This window comes from Mustelus asterias, chromosome 22 (assembly GCF_964213995.1).
Source record: "Mustelus asterias chromosome 22, sMusAst1.hap1.1, whole genome shotgun sequence".
NCBI lineage: Eukaryota > Metazoa > Chordata > Chondrichthyes > Carcharhiniformes > Triakidae > Mustelus > Mustelus asterias.
This window is the reverse complement of record NC_135822.1, coordinates 73,541,304-73,567,626: the sequence shown is the minus strand read 5'-3', so window position 1 is coordinate 73,567,626 and position 26,323 is coordinate 73,541,304. Positions and strand designations below refer to the sequence as shown.

At 44.8% G+C, this 26,323-nt stretch overlaps 1 protein-coding gene across 1 annotated transcript in view; it reads left to right on the top strand.

The window, feature by feature from the left end:
* Nucleotides 1–26,323, top strand: part of LOC144510195 (GDNF family receptor alpha-2-like) — a 361,038-nt gene that overhangs the window by 240,093 nt on the left and 94,622 nt on the right. The window contains exon 4 of the mRNA XM_078239675.1: nt 11,263–11,608. Coding sequence (XP_078095801.1) covers nt 11,263–11,608 — 346 coding nt within the window. The remainder of the gene's footprint in view (nt 1–11,262; nt 11,609–26,323) is intronic.

The window sequence follows — 26,323 nt, the reverse complement described above, 5'->3', positions numbered from 1 at the left end:
GAGAAATATCCTATGTGCCTGTACTGAGAACTGCCCTGTGTACTTATACTGAGAACGATCCTGTGTACCTGTGCTGAGAACGATCCTGTGTACTTGTACTGAGAACTACCCTGTGTATTTATACTGAGAACTATCCTGTGTGCTTATGCTGAGAACTACCCTGTGCACCTATACTCAGAATGATCCTGTGTACTTATACTGAGAACTACACTGTGTACTTATACTGAGAATGAACCTGGTTACTTATACTGAGAACTACCCTGTGTACTTATACTGAGAACGATCCTTTGTACTTATACTGAGAACTATCCAGTGTACATGTGCTGAGAACAATCCTGTGTACTTGTACTGAGAACTACCCTGTGTATTTATACTGAGAAATATCCTGTGTACTTACACTGAGAATCACCTTGTGTACTTATACTGAGAACGATCCTGTGTACTTATACTGAGAACTACCCTGTGTATTTATACTGAGAACTATCCTGTGTGCTTATGCTGAGAACTACCCTGTGCACCTATACTCAAAATGATCCTGTGTACTTATATTGAGAACTACACTGTGTACTTATACTGAGAATGAACCTGTGTACTAATACTGAGAACTACCCTGTGTTCTTGTACTGAGAACTACCCTGTGTACTTATACTGAGAAATATCCTGTGTACTAATAATGAGAACTATCCTGCGTGGCTATTCTGAGAACTATCCTGTGTACTCATACTGAGAGCTACCCTGTGTACTTATACTGCGAATTATCCCGTGTACTTATACTGCGAAATACCCTGTGTATTTATACTGAGAAATATCCTGTGTACCTGTACTGAGAAATATCCCATGTACTTATGCTGAGAACTACCCTGTGTACGTATACTGAGAACTAACCTGTGGACGTATACTGAAAACTACACTGTGTACTTATAATGAGAACGATCCTGTGTACTTATACTGAGAACTACCCTGTGTACTTATACTGAGAACTACCCTGTGTACTTATACTGAGAATGATCCTGTGTACCTACACTGAGAACTACCCTGTGTACTGATACTGAGAACGATACTGTGTACTTATACGGAGAACTACATTGTGTACTAAGACTGAGAACGACCCTGTGTACTTATACTGAGAACTACCCTGTGTACCAATACTAAGAACTATCCTGTGTCCTTATACTGAGAACTACCATGTGTACCTATACTGAGAACTGCCCTGTGTACTTACACTGAGAACTATTCTGAGTTCTTATACTGAGAGCAATCCTGTGTACTTATACTGAGATCTATCCTGTGTACTTATACTGAGAACTACCCTGTGTACATATACTGAGAACAATCCTGTATACTTATAATGACAGCAGCCCTGTGTACTTATCCTGAGAATTCCCCTTGTACTTATCCTGAGAACGATCCTGTGTACTCATACTGAGAACTACCATGTGTACAAAGACTGAGAATTACCCTGTGTACTTATGCTGAGAACTATACAGTGTACTTATACTAAGAACTGCCCTGTGTACTGATACTGAGAACTACTCTGTGTACTTATACTGAGGACAATCCTGTGTAATTATACTGAGCATTACCCTGTGTACTTATACTGAGAACGATCCTGTGTACTTATACTGAGAACTACCATGTGTACTTAGACTGAGAACGACCCTGTGTACTTATACTGAGAACTACCATGTGTACTTAGACTGAGAACGACCCTGTGTACTTATACTGAGAACTACCCTGTGTACATATACTGAGAACAATCCTGTATACTTATAATGACAGCAGCCCTGTGTACTTATCCTGAGAATTCCCCTTGTACTTATCCTGAGAACGATCCTGTGTACTCATACTGAGAACTACCATGTGTACAAAGACTGAGAATTACCCTGTGTACTTATGCTGAGAACTATACAGTGTACTTATACTAAGAACTGCCCTGTGTACTGATACTGAGAACTACTCTGTGTACTTATACTGAGGACAATCCTGTGTAATTATACTGAGCATTACCCTGTGTACTTATACTGAGAACGATCCTGTGTACTTATACTGAGAACTACCATGTGTACTTAGACTGAGAACGACCCTGTGTACTTATACTGAGAACTACCCTGTGTACCAATACTAAGAACTATCCTGTGTACCTATACTGAGAACTACCCAGTGTACTTACACTGAGAACTACCCTGTCTGGCTAAACTGAGAACTACCCTGTCTGGCTATACTGAGAATTACCCTCTGTACTGATACTGAGAACGATCCTGTGTACTTATACTGAGAACTACCCTGTGTACTTATACTGAGAACTACCCTGTCTGGCTAAACTGAGAACTACCCTGTCTGGCTATACTGAGAACTACCCTCTGTACTGATACTGAGAACGATCCTGTGTACTTATACTGAGAACTACCCTGTGTACTTATACTGAGAACTACCCTGTGTACTTATACTGAGGACTACCCTGTGTATCTATACTGAGAACTACCCTGTGTATTGATCCTGAGAACGATCCTGTCTACCTATACTGAGAACTACCCTCTGTACTGATACTGAGAACGATCCTGTGTACCTATACTGAGAACTACCCTGTTTCCTTATACTGAGAACTATACTGTGTACTTATATTGAGAATGACCCTGTGTATTAAACTGAGAACTGCCCTGTGTACTTGTGCTGAGAAATATCCTGTGTACTTATACTGAGAACTACCTGTGTACTTTTACTGAGAATGATCCTGCGTACTTATACTGAGAATGATCCTGTGTACTTATACTGAGAATGATCCAGTGTACATATACTGAGAACTAACTTGTGTGCTTATCATAGAAATCATAGAAACCCTACAGTGCAGAAGGAGGCCATTCGGCCCATCGAGTCTGCACCAACCACAATCCCACCCAGGCCCTACCCCCACATATTTTACCCGCTAATCCCTCTAACCTACACATCCCAGGACTCTAAGGGGCAATTTTTTTTTTTTAACCTGGCCAATCAACCTAACCCGCACATCTTTGGACTGTGGGAGGAAACCGGAGCACCCGGAGGAAACCCACGCAGACACGAGGAGAATGTGCAAACTCCACACAGACAGTGACCCGAGCCAGGAATCGAACCCGGGACCCTGGAGCTGTGAAGCAGCAGTGCTAACCACTGTGCTACCGTGAGAACTACCCTGTGTACTTTTACTGAGAATGACCCTTTGTACCTACACTGAGAACTACCCTGCGTACTGATACTGAGAACGATACTGTGTACTTATACGGAGAACTACACTGTGTACTAAGACTGAGAACGACCCTATGTACTTATACAGAGAATCACCTTGTGTACTTATACTGAGAATCACCTTGTATACTTATACTGAGAACTAACTTGTGCACTTAGACTGAGAAATATCCGGTGTACTTAGACTGAGAAATATCCTATGTGCCTGTATTGAGAACTGCCCTGTGTACTTATACTGAGAACTATCCAGTGTACATGTGCTGAGAATGATCCTGTGTACTTGTACTGAGAACTACCCTGTGTATTTATACTGAGAATGATCCAGTGTACATATACTGAGAACTAACTTGTGTACTTATACTGAGAAATATCCTGTGTACTAATACTGAGAACTACGCTGTGTGGCTATTCTGAGAACTATCCTGTGTACTCATACTGAGAGATTCCCTGTGTACTTATACTGTGAACTATCCCATGTACTTATACTGCGAAATACAACTGTTTTTTTATACTGAGAAATATCCTGCGTACCTATACTGAGAAACATCCCATGTACTTATGCTGAGAACTACCCTGTGTACAGATGCTGAGAACTACCCTGTGTACTTACACTGAGAACTACCCTGTGTACTTATACTGAGAACTATCCTGTGGACCTATTCTGAAAACTACCCTGTGTACTCATACTGCGAACTATCCCTGTGTACTTATACTGCGAAATACCCTGTGTATTTATACTGAGAACGGTCCTGTGTACTTATACTGAGAACTGCCCTGTGTACTTACACTGAGAACTATTCTGAGTTCTTATACTGAGAGCAATCCTGTGTACTTATACTGATAACTATCCTGTGTACATATACTGAGAACAATCCTGTATACTTATAATGACAGCAGCCCTGTGTACTTATCCTGAGAACTCCCCTTGTACTTATCCTGAGAACGATCCTGTGTACTCATACTGAGAACTACCATGTGTACAAAGACTGAGAATTACCCTGTGTACTTATGCTGAGAACTATACAGTGTACTTATACTGAGAACTGCCCTGTGTACTGATACTGAGAACTACTCTGTGTACTTATACTGAGAACTAACCTGTATACATATACTGAGGACAATCCTGTGTAATTATATTGAGCATTACCCTGTGTACTTATACTGAGAACGATCCTGTGTACTTATACTGAGAACTACCATGTGTACTTAGACTGAGAACGACCCTGTGTACTCATACTGAGAACTGCCCTGTGTACTTATACTGTGAACTACCTGGTATAAGTATACTGAGAACAATCCTGTGTACGTATACTGAGAAATATCCTGTGTACTTATACTGAGAATCACCTTGTGTACTTATGCTGAGAACTAACTTTAGCACTTATACTGAGAAATATCCTGTGTACTTGTACTGAGAAATAGCCTATGTACTTATGCTGAGAACTACCCTGTGTACTGATACTGAGAACTACCCTGTGTACTTATACTGAGAGCTACCCTGTGTACTTATACTGAGAGCTACCCTGTGTACTTATAGGGAGAACTACCCTGTGTACTTATACTGAGAACGATCCAGTGTACTTATACTGAGAACTACCCTGTGCACTTATACTCAGAACGATACTGTGTACTTATACTGAGAACTACCCTGTGCACTTATACTCAGAACGATACTGTGTACTTATACTGAGAACTATCCTGTGTGCTTATGCTGAGAACTGCCCTGTGTACTTATACTGAGAACGATCCTGTGTACTTATATTGAGAACTACCCTGTTTAATGTTACTGAGAACTACCCTGTGTACTTAAACTGAGAATTGTCCTGTGTACCCATACTAAGAACTGCCCTGTGTACTTATCCTGAGAACTACGCTGTGTACTTATACTGAGAACAATCCTGTGTACTTATCCTGTGAACTACCCTGTGTACTTACACTGAGAACGATCCTGTGTACTTATTCTGAGAACTAACCTGTGTAATTATACTGTGAACTATCCTGCGTACTGAAACTGAGATTTGTCCTGTGTACTTATACTGAGAACTGCCCTGTGTTCTTATCCTGAGAACTATCCTGTGTAATTATACTGAGAACTATCGTGTGTACTTATACTGAGAACTATCGTGTGTACTTATACTGAGAATAAACCTGTTTTCTTATACTGAGATCAATCCTGTGTACTGAAACTGAGAACTATCCTGTGTACTTATACTGCGAACTATCCTGTGTGCTTATATTGAGAAATAACCTGTCTAATTATACTGAGAAGTACGCTGTGAACTTATACTGAGAATAATCCTGTTTTCTTATACTGACATCTATCGTGTGTACTGGAACTGAGAACTACACTGTGTACTTATAAAGAGAACTATCCTGTGTACTTATACTGACTAATATCCTGTGTACTTATACTGAGAACGATCCAATGTACTTGTACTGCGAACCACCCTGTGTATTTATACAGAGAACGACCCTGTGTACTTATACTGAGAACTAATCTGTGTAATTATACTGAGAAGTGCCCTGTGTACTTATACTGAGAACTAATCTGTGTAATTATACTGAGATCTATCCTGTGTACTGAAACTGAGAACTACCCTGTGTACTTATAAAGAGAACTATCCTGTGTACTTATACTGACTAATATCCTGTGTACTTATACTGAGAACGATCCAATGTACTTGTACTGCGAACCACCCTGTGTATTTATACAGAGAACGACCCTGTGTACTTATACTGAGAACTATTCTGTGTAATTATACTGAGAAGAACCCTGTGTACTTATACTGAGAACTAATCTGTGTAATTATACTGAGATCTATCCTGTGTACTGAAACTGAGAACTACCCTGTGTACTTATAAAGAGAACTATCTTGTGTACTTATACAGAGAACCGCCCTGTGTACGTATGCCGGGAACTATCCGATGTACTTGTACTGAGAAATAACCTGTGCAATTATACTGAGAACTATCCTGTCCACTTATACTGAAAATAAACCTGTTTTCTTATACTGAAATCTATCCTGTGTAATGAAACTGATAACTACACTGTGTACTTATAAAGAGAACTACCCTGTGTACTTATAAAGAGAACTACACTGTGTACTTATAAAGAGAACTATCCTGTGTACTTATACAGAGAACTACCCTGTGTACCTATACTGAGAAATAACTTGTGTAATTATACTGAGAACTACCCTGTGTACTTATGCTGTGAATAATCCTGTTTTCTTATACTGAGATCTATCCTGTGTACTGAAACTGAGAACTATCCTGTGTACTTATACTGAGAAGTACCCTGTGTACTTATACTGAGAATAATCCTGTTTTCTTATACTGAGATCTATCCTGTGTACTGAAACTGAGAACTACACTGTGTACTTATAAAGAGAACTATCCTGTGTACTTATACTGACTAATATCCTGTGTACTTATACTGAGAAGTACCCTGTGTACTTATACTGAGAATAATCCTGTTTTCTTATACTGAGATCTATCCTGTGTACTGAAACTGAGAACTACCCTGTGTCCTTCTTCTGAGAACGATCCCATGTACTTGCACTGCGAACCACCCTGTGTACTTATACAGAGAACTACCCTGTGTACTTATCCTGCGAACTGCCCTGTGTACTTATACAGAGCCCTACCCAGTGTACTTATACTGAAAAATATCATGTGTAATTATACTGAGAAGTACCCTGTGTACTTATACTGAGAACAATCCTGTGTACTTATACTGAGAAATGCCGTGTGTACATATACTGAGAACTACCCTGTGCACATAAACTGCGAACTGCCCTGTGTACTTAAACTGAGAATGACCCTGTGTACTTAGACTGAGAACTATCCAATGTACTTATACGGAGAACTATCCTGTGTACTTATACTGAGAACTACCCTTTCTAATTATACTGAGAAGTAGCCTGTGTACTTATACTGAGAACAATCCTGTGTACTTATACTGAGAACTATGCTACGTACTTATACTGAGAACTGCCCTGTGTACTTATACTGAGAACTGCCCTGTGTACTTATACTGAGAACGATCCCATGTACTTATACTGAGAAATATCCTGTGTACTTCTACTCAGAACTACCCTGTGTACTTATCCTGAGAACTTCCCTGTGTACTTATACTGAGAACGATCCTGTGATCGAGAGGTGATTTAATTGAGGGGAGCCTAAAACTAGAGGGCGTAAGTTTAAGGTGAGAGGGGAGAGCTACAAAAGTGTCCAGAGGGGCAATTTGTTCACACAGAGGGTGGTGAGTGTCTGGAACAAGCTGCCTGAGGTAGTAGTCGAGGTGGGTACAATCTTGTCTTTGGAAAAGCATTTGGACAGTTACATGGGTAAGATGGGTCCAGAGGGATATGGGCCAAACCCGGGCAATTGGGGTTAGCTTAGACGTTTAAAAAAAAGTGCGGCCTGGATAAAGGGCCTGTTTCCATGCTGTAAACCTCGATGACTCTCTGTGATTTTTAAAACTATTACAGATTTTGTGAGGAAGGTTAATGAGAAACTATTTCCTCTGTTTGCAAAGGGAGGAATAACCTTAAAGTTGGAGCCAGGCCATTCGGTGGTGATGTCAAGAAGCTCTTCCGCACACACAGGGGAATGGAAACCTAGAACCTGCCCTTCCCCACAAACACTCATTCCCCCCACCACCGACACACAATGGCAGCTGTGTGTAACATCTATAAGATGCACTGCAGGAATTACCCAAGGCTCCTGAGACAGCACCTTCCAAACCCATGGCCACTCCCACTTGGAAGAACAAGAGTAGCAGTCACATTGGGAACACCACCAGCTGGAGGTTCCCCTCCAAGCCACTCACCATCCTGACTTGGAAATATATCGCTGTTCCTTCACTGGACCACACATGGAGTATCGTACACAATTCTGGCCTCCCAGTTATCACAGGGATTATAGAGGAGCGAGAAGAGGTATATCAAAGATTTGCAAGGATGAGTGTACAAGACACAGGTCAGGATGGACAGGCTGGTTTCACTTCTGTTGAAAGGTGATCATTGAGGGGGTGATTTGAAAGAGGAAAATTCTCCACATCTCCATCTTAAGGGCGGCACAGTGGCACAGTGGTTAGCACTGCTGCCTCACAGATAGATACATTTTTGAACAGTGAAGGAATTAAGGGTTATGGTGAGCGGGCAGGTAAGTGGAGCTGAGTCCACAAAAATATCAGCCATGATCTTATTGAATGGCGGAGCAGGCTCGAGGGGCCAGATTTCTTTTTTAGAACATTACAGCGCAATACAGGCCCTTCGGCCCTCTATGTTGTGTCGACCAGTGGAACCAATCTAAAGCCCCTCTAATCTACACTATTCCAATATCATCCATATGTTTATCCAATAACCATTTGAATGCTCTTAATGTTGACGAGTCCACCACTGCTGTAGGCAGGGCATTCCACGCCCTTACTACTCTCTGAGTAAAGAACCTACCTCTAACATCTGTCCTATATCTCTCACCCCTCAATTTAAAGCTATGTCCCCTCGTGCTAGCCATCACCATCCGAGGAAAAAGGCTCTCACTATCCACCCTATCTAATCCTCTGATCATCTTGTATGCCTCTATTAAGTCACCCCTTAACCTTCTTCTCTCTAACGAAAGTAACCTCAAGCCCCTCAGCCTTTCCTCATATGATTTTCCCACCATACCAGGCAACATCCTGGTAAATCTCCTCTGCACCCTTTCCAACACTTCCACATCTTTCCTATAATACGGCGACCAGAACTGTACGCAATACTCCAAATGCGGCCGCACCAGAGTTTTGTACAATTGCAGCATGACCTCCTGGCTCCAAAACTCAATCCCTCTACCAATAAAAGCTAACACACCGTACGTCTTCTTAACAACTCTATCAACCTGGGTGCCAACTTTCACGGATCTATGCACATGGACACCCAGATCCCTCTGTTCATCCACCCTACCAAGTATCTTACCATTAGCCCAGTACTCTGTATTCCTGTTACTCCTTCCAAAGTGAATCACCTCACACTTTTCCGCATTAAACTCCATTTGCCACCTCTCAGCCCAGCTCTGCAGCCTATCTATGTCCCTCTGTAACCTGCCACTTCCCTCCGCACTGTCTACAACTCCACCGACTTTAGTGTCATCCGCAAATTTACTAATCCATCCTTCCACGCCCTCATCCAGGTCATTAATAAAAATGACAAACAACAGTGGCCCCAAAACAGATCCCTGCGGCACACCACTAGTAACTGAACTCCAGGATGAATATTTCCCATCAACCACCACCCTTTGTTTTCTTACAGCTAGCCAATTCCTGATCCAAACCACTAAATCACCCTCAATCCTGTCCTACTCCTGCTCCTAGTTCTTATGTTCTTATGTTCACCCCGCCAGCGACCAGGGTTCAATTCCCGGCTTGGGTCACTGTCTGTGTGGAGTCTGCATGTTCTCCCCGTGTCTGCGTGGGTTTCCTCCGGTGCTCTGGTTTCCTCCCACAGTCCGAAAGACGTGCTTGTTAGGGTGCATTGGCCATGCTGAATTCTCCCTCAGTGTACCCGAACAGGCGCCGGAGCGTGGCGACAAGAGGATTTTCACAGTAACTTGATTGCAGTGTTAATGTAAGCGTTACTTGTGGCACTAATAATAAAATAAATGAGGGACCCCTTATTTTTAAACAATGGCCCCTAGTTCTAGATTCTCCCACAATCTGGAAAATGTTGAGACGCTTTGATAGAACAGAGAGAGTGAGAGAGAGAGGGAGCATTTACACTTGTGGACATTGGCAAATTAGTGGCCATTAATATAAGGTTCAGCAGTCAGTAATAAATCCAATCAGAAATTCAGGGGAAACTTAGGAACCAGTGAGCGGTGAGCATGGGGGAAATCTTGATACCACAGGGAGTGGCTGAGGGGGAATAGTGTGGATAGATTTAAGAGGAGGTGGGATAGACACATGAGAGAGAAAGGAATAGAAGGTAACAGGCTGAAAAGGGGAGGGATGGGAGGAGGCTTGAGTGGAGTATAAATGCCAGGAAAGAATAGAGTCATAGAGGTTTACAGCATGGAAACAGGCCCTTCGGCCCAACTTGTCCATGCCACCCTTTTGTTTAAACCCCTAAGCTAATCTCAATTGCCCGCATTTGACCCATATCCCTCGATACCCATCTTACCCATGTAACTGTCTAAATGCTTTTTAAAAGACAAAATTGTACCCGCCTCTACTACTACCTCTGGCACCTTGTTCCAGACACTCACCAGCCTCTGTGTGAAAAAAATTGCCCCTCTGGACACTTTTGTATCTCTTCCCTCTCACCTTAAACCAATGCCCTCTAGTTTTAGACTCCCCCACTTTTGGGAAAAGATATTGACTATCTAGCTGATCTGTGCCCCTCATTATTTTATAGACCTCGATAAGATCATCCCTCAGCCTCCTACGCTCCAGGGAAAAAAGTCCCAGTCTATTCAGCCTCTCCTTATAACTCAATCCATCAAGTCCCGGTAGCATCCCAGTAAATCTTTTCTCCACTCTTTCTAGTTTAATAATATCCTTTCTATAATAGGGTGACCAGAACTGCACACAGTATTCCAAGTGTGGCCTTACCAATGTCTTGTACATCTTCAACAAGATGTTCCAACTCCTGTACTCGATGTTCTGATTGATGAAACCAATGTTTGGGCTTCAGCCCAAATGCACCTGTTTCTGCACTTGAATAGCAACCCATCAGGTTGCTTGGGCTTTAAGGAGCTGCTTGTAGCCCCCTGGCTGAAGGTTGGACTTTCTGACTGAATGAGAATTGCATTATGCTCATTCTGTAGACTTCTTGGCGTCCAATTTCTTGATTTTCTATCCTGCTTAATGCATCTTGGACACCACACAGGTTGCGAGAGAGAGAGTGTTTGTATTTGGCTGCATTGAATCTGTTATTGGGGTCAGTTATACCAGATGATACTCGTGTCACCCGCCCTCTGGGGTCTGTTTTGATTTTCTGCTCGAACCCTTGATGAGATGGCAATAATATTTTCCCTTCCCTTTTTCTGGTGGTGTTGCAGGGATGGAGCCCACGGGAGCGCGTGGAAACCAGTGCTTGGACGCGGCCAAGGCTTGTAACCTGAACGACACGTGCAAAAGGTACCGCTCGCTCTACATCTCCACCTGCGTCAAGCGCACCTCCCCCTCCGACACCTGCAGCCGCCGCAAGTGCCACAAGTCGCTGAGGCAATTCTTTGACCGGGTGCCGGCGGAGTACAGCTACCGGCTACTTTTCTGCTCCTGCAACGACCCAGCGTGCGCAGAGAGGCGTCGCCAAACCATCGTACCGGTCTGCTCGTACGAAGACAAGGAGAAGACGAATTGCCTGGCGCTCCATCAGACCTGCAAGACGGACCACGTGTGCAGGTAAGGGTGTACAGACTGTTGGCGATTGCTCCAGCCTGGTTGCTGGATGTATTACAACGCGATAAAGTGAAAGGAATGGCGCGTTGTGTGTCAGCTATTAAGTGTCCTGGCTACAGGGTTTGGAGCCATTAGCAAAGAAAGCATTCACGTGACATCTCCCTTTCCAGCGGTAAATGTTCAGAGCTTTTCACCCAATTACAAACACATGAATTAGGAGCAGAAATAGACCACTTAGCCCCTCGAACCTGCGATCATGCCTGATCCGATTATAACCTCAACTCCACATTCCCACCCACTCCATCTCGCCCTTCACCCCCTTGCTGATGAAGATCTAGCTCAGTCTTAAAGATATTCAAAGACTGCTTCCTCTGTCCTTTGAGGAAGAGAGTTCCAGAGTCTCACCACCCCACCTGAGAGAAAACAAATTCTCCTCATCTGTGTCTTAAATGGGAGACCCCTTATTTTTAAACAGTGACCCCTCGTTCTAGATTCTCCCACAAGAGGGAACAGTATCTCCACATCCACCCTGTCAATACCCGTCAGGATCTTGCATGTTTCAGTCAAGTCACCTCTTACTCTGCTAAACTCTGGTAAAGGCCGAACCTGTTCAACCTTTCCTCCGAAGTCAACCCATCCATTCCTGGTGTTAATCTCGCAAATGTTCTCTGAACTGCTTCCAATACATTTACATTCTTCCTTAATTAAGGAGACCAATGCGTTACTCCAGACGTGATCTCAACAATATCATGTAGAACTCAAACATAATCTTCCAGCTTTTGTATTCAATTCCCCTCACAACAAAACATAACATTCTATTAGCTTTCCTGATTACTTGCTGTATCTGCATTCTGACCTTTTGTGATTCATGCACTAAGACACCCGGATCCCTCTGCATCTTGGAACTCTGTCATCTCTTACAATTTACATTTTCCCGCACTCTACTCCATTTGCAAGAAACCTGCCCACTCATTTAACCTATCCATATCTTTTTGTAGCCTTCTTATGTCCTTTATACACTATACTTTCCTCCCTATCTTTGTGTCATCGGCAAATTTAGCAAGTGTGCCTTCAGTCCCTTCATCCGAGTCATTTACACCTGAGCTATCTTGTCAAAACGAAGGTCAGGGAGAGACATGGAGGTGAGTTGAAGAGTATCACTCCTGCTAATCTATTTGCAATAATGCAGTGATCTGTTGGGTTAGAGAGTGACAATCCATTAGATTTGACAGAAGTGAGAAATTCTTTGAATGCTTCTTGTAAACAATTGTAATTTTTTTCTTGGTGAGAGAGCTGTGCAGCAATGTACTCTTACCCTGCTGTACTTACCCTCATTCATAACAGTCTCTTCTGCTCACATTCTAACAATGCTCTTTCCCTCTTCCTCTCTCAATCTTTCTTTCTTAAGCCAGGAGGTTATGTTGAATTTGTATAAGACACTAGTTTGGGCTCAGTTTGGAGCATTACATCCAGAGACTGATGTCCAGGTTGACGAGAATGGTTCCAAGAATGAGGAACTTCAGTTATGAGGGTTGATTGGAAAGGTTGGGATTGTTTTCCTTGGAGAGAAGAAGGTTGAGATGAGATTTGATAGAGGTGTTCAAAATCATGAGGGTTTCTTGATAGAGTAGATCGGGAGAAACTGTTTCCACTTGTGAAAGAGAGGGAACAAATTTGAAGTAATCGGTGAAAGAAATAAAAACGACATGATGAGAAAATTTTTCACGCAACAAATGGTTCAGAACACGCTGCCTGAGGGTGTGGTGGAGGCAGGTTCAACTGAAGCTTTCAAAAGGGAATTGGAATGTTCTCTGAAAAGGAAGAATGTGCAGGGTCACAGGGAGAAGGCGAGAGAATGGGACTAGATGAATTACTCATTTGGAGGATGGGTAGACTCACAATGGGCCGAATGGCCTCCTTCTACACTGTAACAATTCTGAGTTTCTGACTCTTTGGCAGATCTCTCCGATTCAACCCATTCTCACAACGTCTCTTTGCCCACAGCCATGGAATTGTTCCCTTTTCAAGGGCGCATCCAGGTGCCTTTTGCAAGTCGCTGTTAAGTCTGCTTTCTCCACCCTTTTAAGCGAAGCGTCCCAGATCTCAACTCATTGCAAAGAGTGACATTCTCATCCCTTCTCAGCTTCCTGTACCAGTGATCTGAAATCTCTTTTTCATTCATTCCATCGCTCATTCATTCCTTAATTCTTCACCTGTGTTCTTTCCCTCTCTCATGTATCTCGAATCCCTACAGTTCAGAAGGAGGCCATTTGGCCCATCGAGCCTGCACCGATCACAATCCCACCCAGGCTCTATTCCCGTAACGCCAAATATTTACCCTGCTAATCCCCCTGACACTAAGGGGCAATTTAGAATGGCCATTCAACCTCACCCGCACATCTTTGGACTGTGGGAGGAAACCGGAGCACCTGGAGGAAACCCACGCAGACACGGGGAGAATGTGCAAACTCCACACAGACAGTGACCCAAGCAGGGAATCGAACCCGGGTCCCTGACGCTGTGAGGCAGCAGTGCGAACCACTGTGCCATCGTGCTGCCCCATCTCCTCTCCTCCTCATTCTCTATCTGTCGCCATCCCCTTGTAGAGCAAAGGGTTAACATCTGGAGCCCAATACAGATGTAACGGCTGATATAACTATGAAGCAGTGTCACATGACTATGAGACAGATCTGGTGAGAAGCACCTGTATAATCTCGTGCGGAGTACTGAGATGGATTTAGATCTATGAACAAGTATGAATAGTTTATGTTGAGAAATAGTCTATGGTAGAATTGTTCAGGTAACAAGGAAACCATAAAGAACCCCCATCTAGCCTCAGAAGCCAAGATGAAAGACTCATTCCCTCCTGCTTGCCTTTATAGGACGGGGCATAGAGTATAAAAGTTGGGGTCTGATGTTGCAGATGTATAGAACGTTGGTTCGGCTGCATTTGGAATACTGCACCCAGTTCTGGTCGCCACACTACCAGAAGGACGTGGAGGCTTTAGAGAGAGTGCAGAGGAGGTTTACCAGGATGTTGCCTGGTATGGAAGGGCTTAGTTATGAGGAGAGATTGGGTAAACTGGGGTTGTTCTCACTGGAAAGATGGAGGATGAGGGGTGACCTAATAGAGGTGTATAAAATTATGAAAGGCATAGATAGGGTGAACGGTGGGAAGCTCTTTCCCAGGTCGGTGGTGACGTTCACGAGGGGTCATAGGTTCAAGGTGAGGGGGGGGGGAGGTTTAACACGGATATCAGAAGGACGTATTTTACACAGAGGGTGGTGGGGGCCTGGAATGCGCTGCCAGGCAAGGTGGTGGAGGCGGACACACTGGGAACATTTAAGACTTATCTAGACAGCCACATGAACGGAGTGGAAATGGAGGGATACAAAAGAATGGTCTAGTTTGGACCAGGGAGCGGCGCGGGCTTGGAGGACCGAAGGGCCTGTTCCTGTGCTGTATTGTTCTTTATTCTTTGTTTTTTTTTTGTTCTTCCCATATAAGCTTGTTTATTGCAGTCCAGCTCTCTCCCTCATTTGCAGCTTCTTTCATTCTCTCTCTGACACCTTGTTACAGTTGTTCTTCCTCATGTTTCACCTCTTGCATCCTGCCTCCAGCCCACCTTTCTTCCTTTCTTTCGGAAAGGTGTAAGGATGGATCTTGGAATTGGAGCGAAATATCCTTAATCAGCTCCATTTTCCTTTGTTCAGCCAAAGTCAAGGCTGGTCTTTGGGTGGCAGGCTTTTTAAAAGCGGTTGTCTTTTTGGATGTTGGCACATCCCAGTCAGGCTTTCTGGGCAAGCGCCCCATGTCCAATTTAAGGGGAGGGATATGCAACCCGCAAAACTTGGCCAGACACCTTCCATCATCCACTAGGACGGAAAGAAACTGCCATTTAATATCAGGCTGTTGCTATCTACTATCTGAATGACTAGTCGTGTTTCCTGCATTGTTGGACCAGTCACAAAAAAATTGACAAGTTCCCCACAACTTGACACCAACTTTATCTTTGCTTAAACGGGAATAAGCGGCATTTTGGAAGGGTCTGTAGGTCATACAAAAGCTTGAATATACGTAGCTGTAAAACATCCCAACTCACATCGCAGAGGAGCTTCCCAAACAAAATTTGACATCGAACACACGGAGATGTCATGATGACCTTTGAACCAGGAGCATACAGGATCTGTGGAATCTGTAACTGTTTTTTAGAATGTTTGAAAATGACTTTTAAGAATTGGTATCAATTGCAAAGGGATCAATTGTAATTTTCTTGGATAAATAAAAGGTACTGGGCCATGTGACCTGCTAACCCTTGACCTGGAAGACCTGACAGGAAGGAAGTTGAGAAAGAAGCGGTGTGGCTGGCAGACACAAGGGAGAGGTATAAGCAGAGGAGATGGAGGGCGAGGGTGATGTAAATGGATACAGACACAAAGGAAGTCAGAGATCGAAAGGGGAACTCAGAGAGTTATGGTTGTGGTTGTGTAAGATGTAACTTTTGTTGCATCAACCATCAAAAGTGAAATATGTTCTTTAATTTAAAGCCTCTTGGGTAACATGCATTGCTTCTGACTGGTGTTGAGGTGAAAACTAAGAGAAAGTGGAATCTTGTCGGTAATTTCTTCATTCAGGGGTCGTTCAGTAAATTTGGTTATTTTGGTTGATGGTTTCGCCAAGGGGATTGTTACAACATTGGAGCAAGTGACTAAAAGCTCGATTGGAAGTGAACGGAGGTCTCAAAGGAGAGGCGGTACAGTGTAGGGAGGGATTCCCAGAACTCGGAGCATCATGTCCTCTCACTGCGCATTGCATCAACCTCGTGAGACATAGCATGGTCTGGGCTAAAAGAAGCTAGCAAAGACACCAAGCGGTTAATTTTGTCCAACTACGTGTGTGGTGAACCATTGTTGGTTCCCACCAGGTAGTGCTGAGCCATGGGCTGGCCAGTACTATGAGTCTGTAGATATGTTACTGTTGGGGTTAGGGTTGGGCTGTTCTACCTGTTAATATAGTCCTATGGTACACCCCAGTTGGCTCCACCTCCTGGGAGAGGTATAAAGGTCACTGCTCTGCCTGGTGACCCTTTAGTCTGGGATCGTGTACTGTATATAGTAGCTCTGTTATTGTTGGCAATAAAAGCCTTTATTTCCCGAGTACATCCAGCCTCTCGTGTGTTCTATCGCGCATCAACGTGAAGCCAGGTCTTGTGGAGTTGCTGCTGTTGCGAATATCGGCGATAACAATGGAACGTGTGGCTTTTCAGATATTGTGAAGCAGAGAGAGGCAGCACTGTCTAAAACGAGGATAGATACATACAGTCAGAGTGAGAAATGGACAGCGATCACATATTCAGTCTGAAAGTTCACGCCCGCTGGTTTGGGGGAAGCAAAAATAACTAACCTTTAGATTACTGGCTTCTGGAAAATTGGAAGACACTCAGTTGACAGAAGAGAGAAAAACTCTGGTTGCGATTCACTTGGAGAACATTGCTTTTGTAAACAGTTTTTTTAAAAAACCCTGGAGCATCTGAGCAACTTGAGCAACCACGGCCTCATGACTTAGGGAAGCTGTCATTTCAGCAACATCACTCTTGAGTGATCTCAGAACTTTGTGTTTACTGGTGCAGTGGAGCGAGAAACTGATCGTGAGTCTGTACAGGAACTCGAGACACAGTGGGAGCACTGTGTGCTGCATTTTGTGAAGTGGATTATTATCCATTTTTGGGACTATTCCAGATCAGGTATACTCCTCGGATGATCACTCTCACTTAAGGTTGAGGAAGACAGGCCTTGAAGACATTTAAATGGGTCTGAAGAACCGATCAAAGTCTCTATTCAGAACAGGAACCACCGGAGAATATTACCATTTTCCAGATAGCCTTTTAACACAAGTTTTAGCCGGATTGTAACAAGCCAGATATTATAAGGGTCTGGGAATTTTTCTTCAGCTATTGATGTTGCGATTGGTATTGTTGTAAAGCAGAGATGGATCTCCCCCCACCCCCGCCCCCCGAGAACGAACACCGAAACACCCAATGAGGTGTACCTCACCCGGCAATCTGTAAAAAGTGTGTGCGAAGTGGTGTGACTTGTTCTTCAGCAACTTCTACTGGTTAAATACAAAATAAATCCTCGACACTCTCTCTAAAATCAACACTTAACAATTTATTTATCAATCCAACTGTGAACAAATTAACAAAACTATTAACAAAATGAATAAATCCCGATTCTAATGGGATCCTGTTCAAATAAATACAATTCCCACTCATTAGCGTGTTGATTTTAGAGCGATCATCACTCAGAATTCAGTTGACAAGTTATGGAGGGTCATCCTTTAAAGCTATCTGTCTTTGGATTGTGTCTGACAATTGATCGGTGTCTTATTGAGATGATTGTGGAGGCCAGTTTCTGTTTGTTTCAGAAATTGTCTTTTGTTGGAGGATATACCATACTCTATGCGACAGGAACGAAAAGAGAAAATGCTGGAAAATCTCAGCAGGTCTGGCAGCATCTGGAAGGAGAGGAAGGAGCTGACGTTTCGAGTCTCTTTTGACCCTTTGTCAAAGCTGAACTTTGCCGGAACTTTGTCTATGCGACAGGATGTTGTTGTCTTTGAGCACACAGTTGTGCCCAGGCATCTATATAAACTTCTAAACCTCTGTCCAACAGATGAACCCTGCGAGTAATTCTTAATTCCTACATTGTAGGAGAGGAGGAGGTCCTGCACTCAACCCTGGAACACCTGGATAACAAGGACACCTATGTCAGACTCCTAATTATTGTCTACAGCTCAGCCTTCAACACTATTATTCCCACGAAACTCATCTCCCAATTCCGTGGCCTGGGCCTCGGCACCTCCCTCTGTGACTGGATCCTGAACTTCCTAACTCATAGACCGCAATCAGTAAGGATAGGCAACAACACCTCCTCCACGATCATCCTCAACATCGGTGCCCCACAAGGCTGTGTTCTCAGCCCCCTACTATACTCCTTATACACCTGTGACTGTGCGGCCAAATTCCCCTCCAATTCGATTATCAAGTTTGCTGATGACACCACCGTCGTGGGTCGGATCTCAAACAATGACGAGACAGAGTACAGGAATGAGATAGAGAATCTGGTGAACTGGTGCGGCAACAATAATCTCTCCCTCAATGTCAACAAAACGAAGGAGATTGTCATCGACTTCAGGAAGTGTAAAGGAGAACATGCCCCTGTCTACATCAATGGGGACAAAGTAGAAAGGGTTGAGAGCTTCAAGTTTTTAGGTGTCCAGATTACCAGCAACCTGTCCTGGTTCCCCCCCATGCCGACACTATAGTTAAGAAAGCCCACCAACGCCTCTACTTTCTCAGAAGGCTAAGGAAATTTGGCATGTTAGCTATGACTCTCACCAACTTTTACAGATGCACCATAGAAAACATTCTTTCTGGTTGTATCACAGCTTGGTATGGGCTCCTGCTCTGCTCAAGAATAGACAAAGAACAAAGAACAATACAGCACAGGAACAGGCCCTTCGGCCCTCCAAGCCCGCGCCGCTCCCTGGTCCAAACTAGACCATTCTTTTGTATCCCTCCATTCCCACTCCGTTCATGTCGCTATCGAGATAAGTCTTAAACGTTCCCAGTGTGTCCGCCTCCACCACCTTGCCTGGCAGCGCATTCCAGGCCCCCACCACCCTCTGTTTAAAATATGTCCTTCTGATATCTGTGATAAACCTCCCCCCCCTCACCTTGAACCTATGACCCCTCGTGAACGTCACCACCGACCTGGGGAAAAGCTTCCCACCGTTCACCCTATCTATGCCTTTCATAATTTTATACACCTCTATTAAGTCTCCCCTCATCCTCCGTCTTTCCAGGGAGAACAACCCCAGTTTACCCAATCTCTCCTCATAACTAAGCCACTCCATACCAGGCAACATCCTGGTAAACTTCCTCTGTACTCTCTCTAAAGCCTCCACGTCCAATGTAGCCCCTCATCCATTGACTCTGTCTACACTTCCCGCTGCCTCGGCAAAGCAGCCAGCATAATTAAGAACCCCACGCACCCTGGACATTCTCTCTTCCACCTTCTTCCTTCGGGAAAAAGATACAGAAGTCTGAGGTTACGTACCAACCAACTCAAGAACAGCTTCTTCCCTGCTACTGTCAGAGCTTTGAATGGACACCCTAGCTATGACTGTAACATGACATTCTGCACTCTCTCGTTTCCTTCTCTATGAGCGGTATGCTTTGTCTGTAAAGCGCGCAAGAAACAATACTTTTCACTGTATGTTAATATACGTGACAATAATAAATCAAATCAAATCAACACAGAGTTTGAGATCCATTAGTGTACACAGCCTTCAGTTGACTCACACTGGCCCTGTTTTCACCCCTCTCTCCAGTGAAGTTGGCATTGAACTGAACCAACCATGCACTGTGTTAAAGGCTGACATATGTGACTTGAATCTCTTGATGAGTCACAAAGGGGATGTCCAAGTGATGGGCACTTGGTTTATTGGAGGAATGTGCAGGGTTACTGAGAGAAGGCGGGAGAAATGCTCTGCGCTCATTCAGAGGGCTGGTGCAGACATGATGGGCCGAATGGCTTCCTTCTGCACTCCGTCGATTCTTTCAATCTGTGATTCAGTGCTTTATTTCAGACGAAGCACACCTCACAAACGGGCCAATCGCAACGTGTGAGAGTGCTTGCTGCAACGCTCGGGAGCTCAGAGCTACGGAGTTCTTGAGTCTCTAGGTAGGGCGACAGGACGAGGTGACGTTACAGCTGACAGATGTTGACCTATTTTGCAAGGGGCTCGGCACCGTTATCTCTCCCTGCTGATTCTGGCTCCCGAATCCTCCACCCCCGAGATTGAAGTGTCGGGCTGTTCATTAAGCTGTCCAGCTGAGTCACCCTGGGGGGGATAGGCCAGTTTGGAGATGCGTTGAGGCTTAAAAATGACGCCGGTTATCCCACAGAGAACATTCCCTTGAAGATGTGTGTATGTGACTGCATTAAAACTTAATGGCATGTTAATTATGTCGTTAAGATACTCAAGTGAAGGATATCGTTCATTTAATTAATTAAGTACTTGGAGTACATAGAAAGAGAGACTGCTGGGACACTGGGCTGGGAGATGGGAAGCAGTCACGTCGCCCTGAATTATGTAAATAAACCTGTTATCAACAAAAGTATTAGTATCTTGCTTTGTGCTTCACCAACTGGCTTGGGAACTGCGCAGTGTGATAAACAGACTGAACACCAGACAGAAAAAAAATATTGGGAATGTTACGGATGAGGCTGGGAATGATGTATTGGAATTCTCCCACCTGGGACTAAGTCCTGTGACGGGGGTGAGAATGGAGAGTGATTGCCGCTGCTGAGGCCAGCTGGAAAACACAGCAGACGTTCCAGCCCTAACCTCATTAATTATGCAACTGTGTGTGTTTTGTGCCATGTTCCGTAGTGGGGCGGGCGTGGGTGGCACGTAGTCCGTCATCATAAAGGAATTCCAAATTGGAAAAGTGCCCAAAATCACTGAGCCGCGATTGGAGAGAGGAGGTGGACATCCTGACAATGAAATGAAAACCAGCCTCCCATCCATTGGTCGTGAATGTAGCCCAATCCATCACGCAAACCAGCCTCCCATCCATTGACTCTGTCTACATTTCCCGCTGCCTCGGCAAAGCAGCCAGCATAATTAAGGACCCCACGCACCCCGGACATTCTCTCTTCCTTCGGGAAAAAGATACAAAAGTCTGAGGTCACGTACCAACTGACTCAAGAACAGCTTCTTCCCTGCTGCCGTCAGACTTTTGAATGGACTAACCTTGCATTAAGTTGATCTTTCTTTACACCCCAGCTATGACTGTAACACCACATTCTGCACTCTCTTGTTTCCTTCTCTATGAACGGTATGCTTTGTCTGTATAGCGCACAAGAAACAATACTTTTCGCTCTATGTTAATACGTGTGACAATAATAAATCAAATCAAATCAAAAATGGATCTCCAGGAACACTGTGAGGCTGGAAGATAGACCTCCTCAACGGCACTGAAGTTGGAAGATCCACTTGTAGACGTATCACCGCCCCCCCCAACTGATGCATTTTGGTAGATTGAACCAGGGCAGGACTTACTCAGTTAATGGTAGGGCGTTGGGGAGAGTTACAGAACAAAGAGATCAAGGGGTACATGTTCATAGCTCCTTGAAAGTGGAGTCACAGGTGGACAGAGTGGTGAAGAAGGCATTCGGCATGCTTGGTTTCATCGGTCAGAATATTGAATATAGGAGTTGGACATTTTGTTGAAGTTGTACAAGACATTGGCAAGGCCACACTTGGAATACTGTGTGCAATTCTGGTCACTCTATTGTAGAAAGGATATTATTAAACTAGAAAGAGTGCAGAAAAGATTTACTAGGATGCTACCGGGACTTGATGGATTGTGTTATAAGGAGAGACTGGATAGACTGGGACTTTTTTCTCTGGAGAGTAGGAGGCTGAGGGGTGATCTTATAGAGGTCTATAAAATAATAAGGGGCACAGATCAGCTGGATAGTCAATATCTTTTCCCAAAGGTAGGGGAGTCTAAAACTAAAGGGCATCGGTTTAAGGTGAGAGGGGTGAGATACAAAAGTGTCCAGAGGAGCAATTGTTGCACACACAGGGTGGTGAGTGTCTGGAACAAGCTGCCAGAGGTAGTAGTAAAGGCGGGTACAATTTTGTCTTTTAAAAAGCGTTTAGACAGTTACATGGGTAAGATGGGTATAGAGGGATATGGGCCAAATGCGGGCAATTGGGATTAGCTTAGGGGTTTAAAAAGAAAAGGGCAGCATGGACAAGTTGGGCCGAAGGGCCTGTTTCCATGCTGTAAACCTCTATGACTCTATGACTCTAACTCACTGCTGTGATGTGTCGGGACCCAGGGTCACTGGATCCCGACACATCACTGAGGCTGCCTCCGGAGTTCTACCCTGAACTGTGGAGGCAGCCTCGGGCATTGCCCAGGTGAGTCCCGGATTCTGCATGCCACGTTGTTCCAGATGCGTTTTGCACTGGCGTATTTCCCCACTGGCATCGTGAAGGATGGGGCGTGGATGGAAGATCCCAGTCTGGTCAGGCCTTCATCCGCATCCCATTCAGCGGGATTCTGGCGGGATTCCGGATCCCCCATGGCAGGCCCCACCGGCAGATGCCGCGGGAAATTCACACCGTTGTGACACCGGTTTTGTTTTGCGTTCCCTGCCATGTGCACCCCGCCCCCCCCTCCCCGCCACCCCCCACCTCCCCGCACCTCCCCCCATCACTGAACCTACTGCTGGGGCCAGGGAGTCTTCTGCTCCAATTGGTGACGCCCAACCTTGCACGACATTCCTGTCCTCTGGCAGTGAGCTGGTTGAATATGTTCAAGTCTACATTGAGTAGCAGGCATAGAAAGGCCACGCGAATGCCTGACGCATTAGTCAGTGACTATCATCAACACTCATTTTAAGACTTATTGTATTCCCTGTAGGGCTGGAAGAGTGGGTCCCAGGGGGAGGTGTTTCCTTCACTGCTATAAACCTCTTGTCCCTCTGTTTACTTCACTACTGTCTACTGCTTGCTCTCATTGGAGCTGGAAGACAATGGCCTCATGGTATTATCGCTAGACTTTTAATCCAGAAACTCAGCTCATGTTCTTGGAATCCAGGTTCGAATCCCTCCATGGCAGATGGTGGAATTTGAATTCAATAAAAAATGATCTGAAATTAAGAATCTGATGACCATGAAACCATTGTCGATTGTCGCAAACACCCATATGGTTCACCCATATGGGGTGGCACTGTGGCACAGTGGTTAGCACTGCTGCCTCACAGCGCCAGAGGCCCGGGTTCGATTCCCGGCTTGGGTCACTGTCTGTGTGGAGTCTGCACGTTCTCCCCGTGTCTGCGTGGGTTTCCTCCGGGTGCTCCGGTTTCCTCCCACAGTCTGAAAGACGTGCTGGTTAGGGTGCATTGACCTGAACAGGCGCCGGACTGTGGCGACGAGGGGAATTTCACAGTAACTTCATTGCAGTGTTAATGTAAGAACATAGAACATAGAACATTACAGTGCAGTACAGGCCCTTCGGCCCTCTATGTTGTGCCGACCAGTGAAACCAATCTAAAGCCCATCTAATCTACACTATTCCAATATCATCCATATGTTTATCCAATGACCATTTAAATGCCCTTAATGTTGGCGAGTCCACTACTGCTGCAGGCAGGGCATTCCACGTCCTTACTACTCTCTGAGTAAAGAACCTACCTCTAACATCTGTCCTCTATCTATCACCCCTCAATTTAAAGCTATGTCCCCTCGTGCTAGCCATCACCATCCAAGGAAAAAGGCTCTCACTATCCACCCCACCTAATCCTCTGATCATCTTGTAAGCCTCTATTAAGTCACCTCTTAACCTTCTTCTCTCTAACGAAAACAACCTCAAGTCCCTCAGCCTTTCCTCATACGATTTTCCCACCATACCAGGCAACATCCTAGTAAATCTCCTCTGCATCCTTTCCAATGCTTCCACATCCTTCCTATAATGCGGCGACCAGAACTGTACGCAATACTCCAAGTGCGGCAGCACCAGAGTTTTGTACAGTTGCAGCATGACCTCCTGGCTCCGAAACTCAATCCCTCTACCAATAAAAGCTACGCCTTCTTAACAACCCTATCAACCTGTGTGCCAACTTTCAGGGATCTATGCACATGGACACCGAGATATCTCGAATGTTCATCCACACTACCAAGTATCTTACCATTAGCCCAGTACTCTGTATTCCTGTTACTCCTTCCAAAGTGAATCACCTCACACTTTTCCGCATTGAACTCCATTTGCCACCTCTCAGCCCAGCTCTGCAGCTTATCTATGTCCCTCTGTAACCTAATAAGCCTTACTTGTGACTAACAAGTGAACTTTAACTTTAATGTCCTTCAGGGAAGGAAATCTGCCATCCTTACCCGGTCTGGCCTACATGTGACTCCAGAGCCACAGCAATGCAGTTGATACTTAACTGCCCGCTGAACAAGGGCAACTAGGGATGGGCAATAAATGCTGGCCAGCCAGCGATGCCCATGGCCCACGAATGAATAAAATAAAGTGAAGCGTACAGGGGGAATTAACCGTGGCTTCAGACACAGGCCGATGAAGGGGTTAATGTGAAATGTCAGTATTGGTCCCTCTTCTCCAGCCCCTGCTCTGTGCTATTATGGTGTGGCTGATGGGGGCTATCAGCTTGATGCATGTCCACTTTTCCGTTGCATTGCGGAGAGATGGTTATTAGATGGCCATCAAACATCGTGCTGCATCCCATCAATAGTCATAAAGTTTCTGTGGTAAAAGCCATCAGTTTCTCATCACAGCTGAAAGCTACAGACAGCTATTTTCAAGATATAATGACTTAAATGCATTTTAACACTCAGACACCTACATCGCTAAAAATAAAAGAGTCCAAAAGACAATGTCTGTAATCTCTCATCAGGGGACGGTGACAGGCCTCTGTTGTGACCAGAGATTCCATTAACAGCAAAGTTTTTTTCCCCCACTCTGGGCTTCTTGAGTGTGAATTTTTACGATGTTGTCAGCAGGCTCACACAGGTGGTTGGGATCCACACAGCAAGTTAAAAAAGGGTGGATTAAAGGCAGGAATCTTAATGGGGGGACAATCTTCAGCAGCACGTCATCACATTTGATCCACAAGAACTCTCGGCCACTTCAGAGTTAAGACACAGGAAGGGTGGAAGAAGATCAGAACATAAGAACTAGGAGCAGGAGTAGGCCATCTGGCCCCTCGAGCCTGCTCCTCCATTCAATAAGATCGTGGCTGATCTTTTCGTGGACTCAGCTCCACTTACCCGCCCGCTCACCATAACCCTTAATTCCTTTACTGTTCAAAGATTTATCTATCCTTGCCTTAAAAACATTCAATGAGGTAGCCCCAACTGCTTCACTGGGCAGGGAATTCCACAGATTCACAACCCTTTGTGTGAAGACGTTCCTCCTCAACTCAGTCCTAAATGTGCTCCCCCTTATTTTGAGGCCATGCCCCCTAGTTCGAGCTTCACCCGCCAGTGGAAACAACCTCCCTGCTTCTATCTTATCGATTCCCTTCATAATCTTATATGTTTCTATAAGATCTCCCCTCATTCTTCTGTATTCCAATGGGGATAGCCCAGTCTACTCAGTCTCTCCTCATTAACCAACGCTCCCAACTCCGGAATCAAGTAAGACTTGTCAGGATGCGGTTCAAATGAGACTTCAGCACTTGGCACCATTCAGGGCAACATTGGCTGCATTTAGATAGCGCCTACCATGTAGTGAAACGTCCCAAGTTGCTTCTCATGCGTGTGATCAAACACGCGTGTGACACTGAACCACACAAGGGGTCATGAAGTGAGACGAGCAGAAACTTGGTCCAAGAGTGAGGTTTTAAGGTGTGTCTTCAGGGTGGCAGGGAGAGATGGAGAGTTTTGCGGCGCAAATCCCAGGGCTTATGGACCTTGGCAACTGAAGACAGAGCCACCAACATGGAGTGATTAAAACCAGGGTTGCTCAGATCCAGGGTCACAGGGATGCAGGGGTCGTGAGGAGGTTACAGAGATAGAGAAGGCCAAAGTCATGTAGGGATTTGAGAATGGGATAGGAGAATGCAGAAACACTCATCATCCTGACTTGGAAATATATCGGCCGTTCCTTCACTGTCACT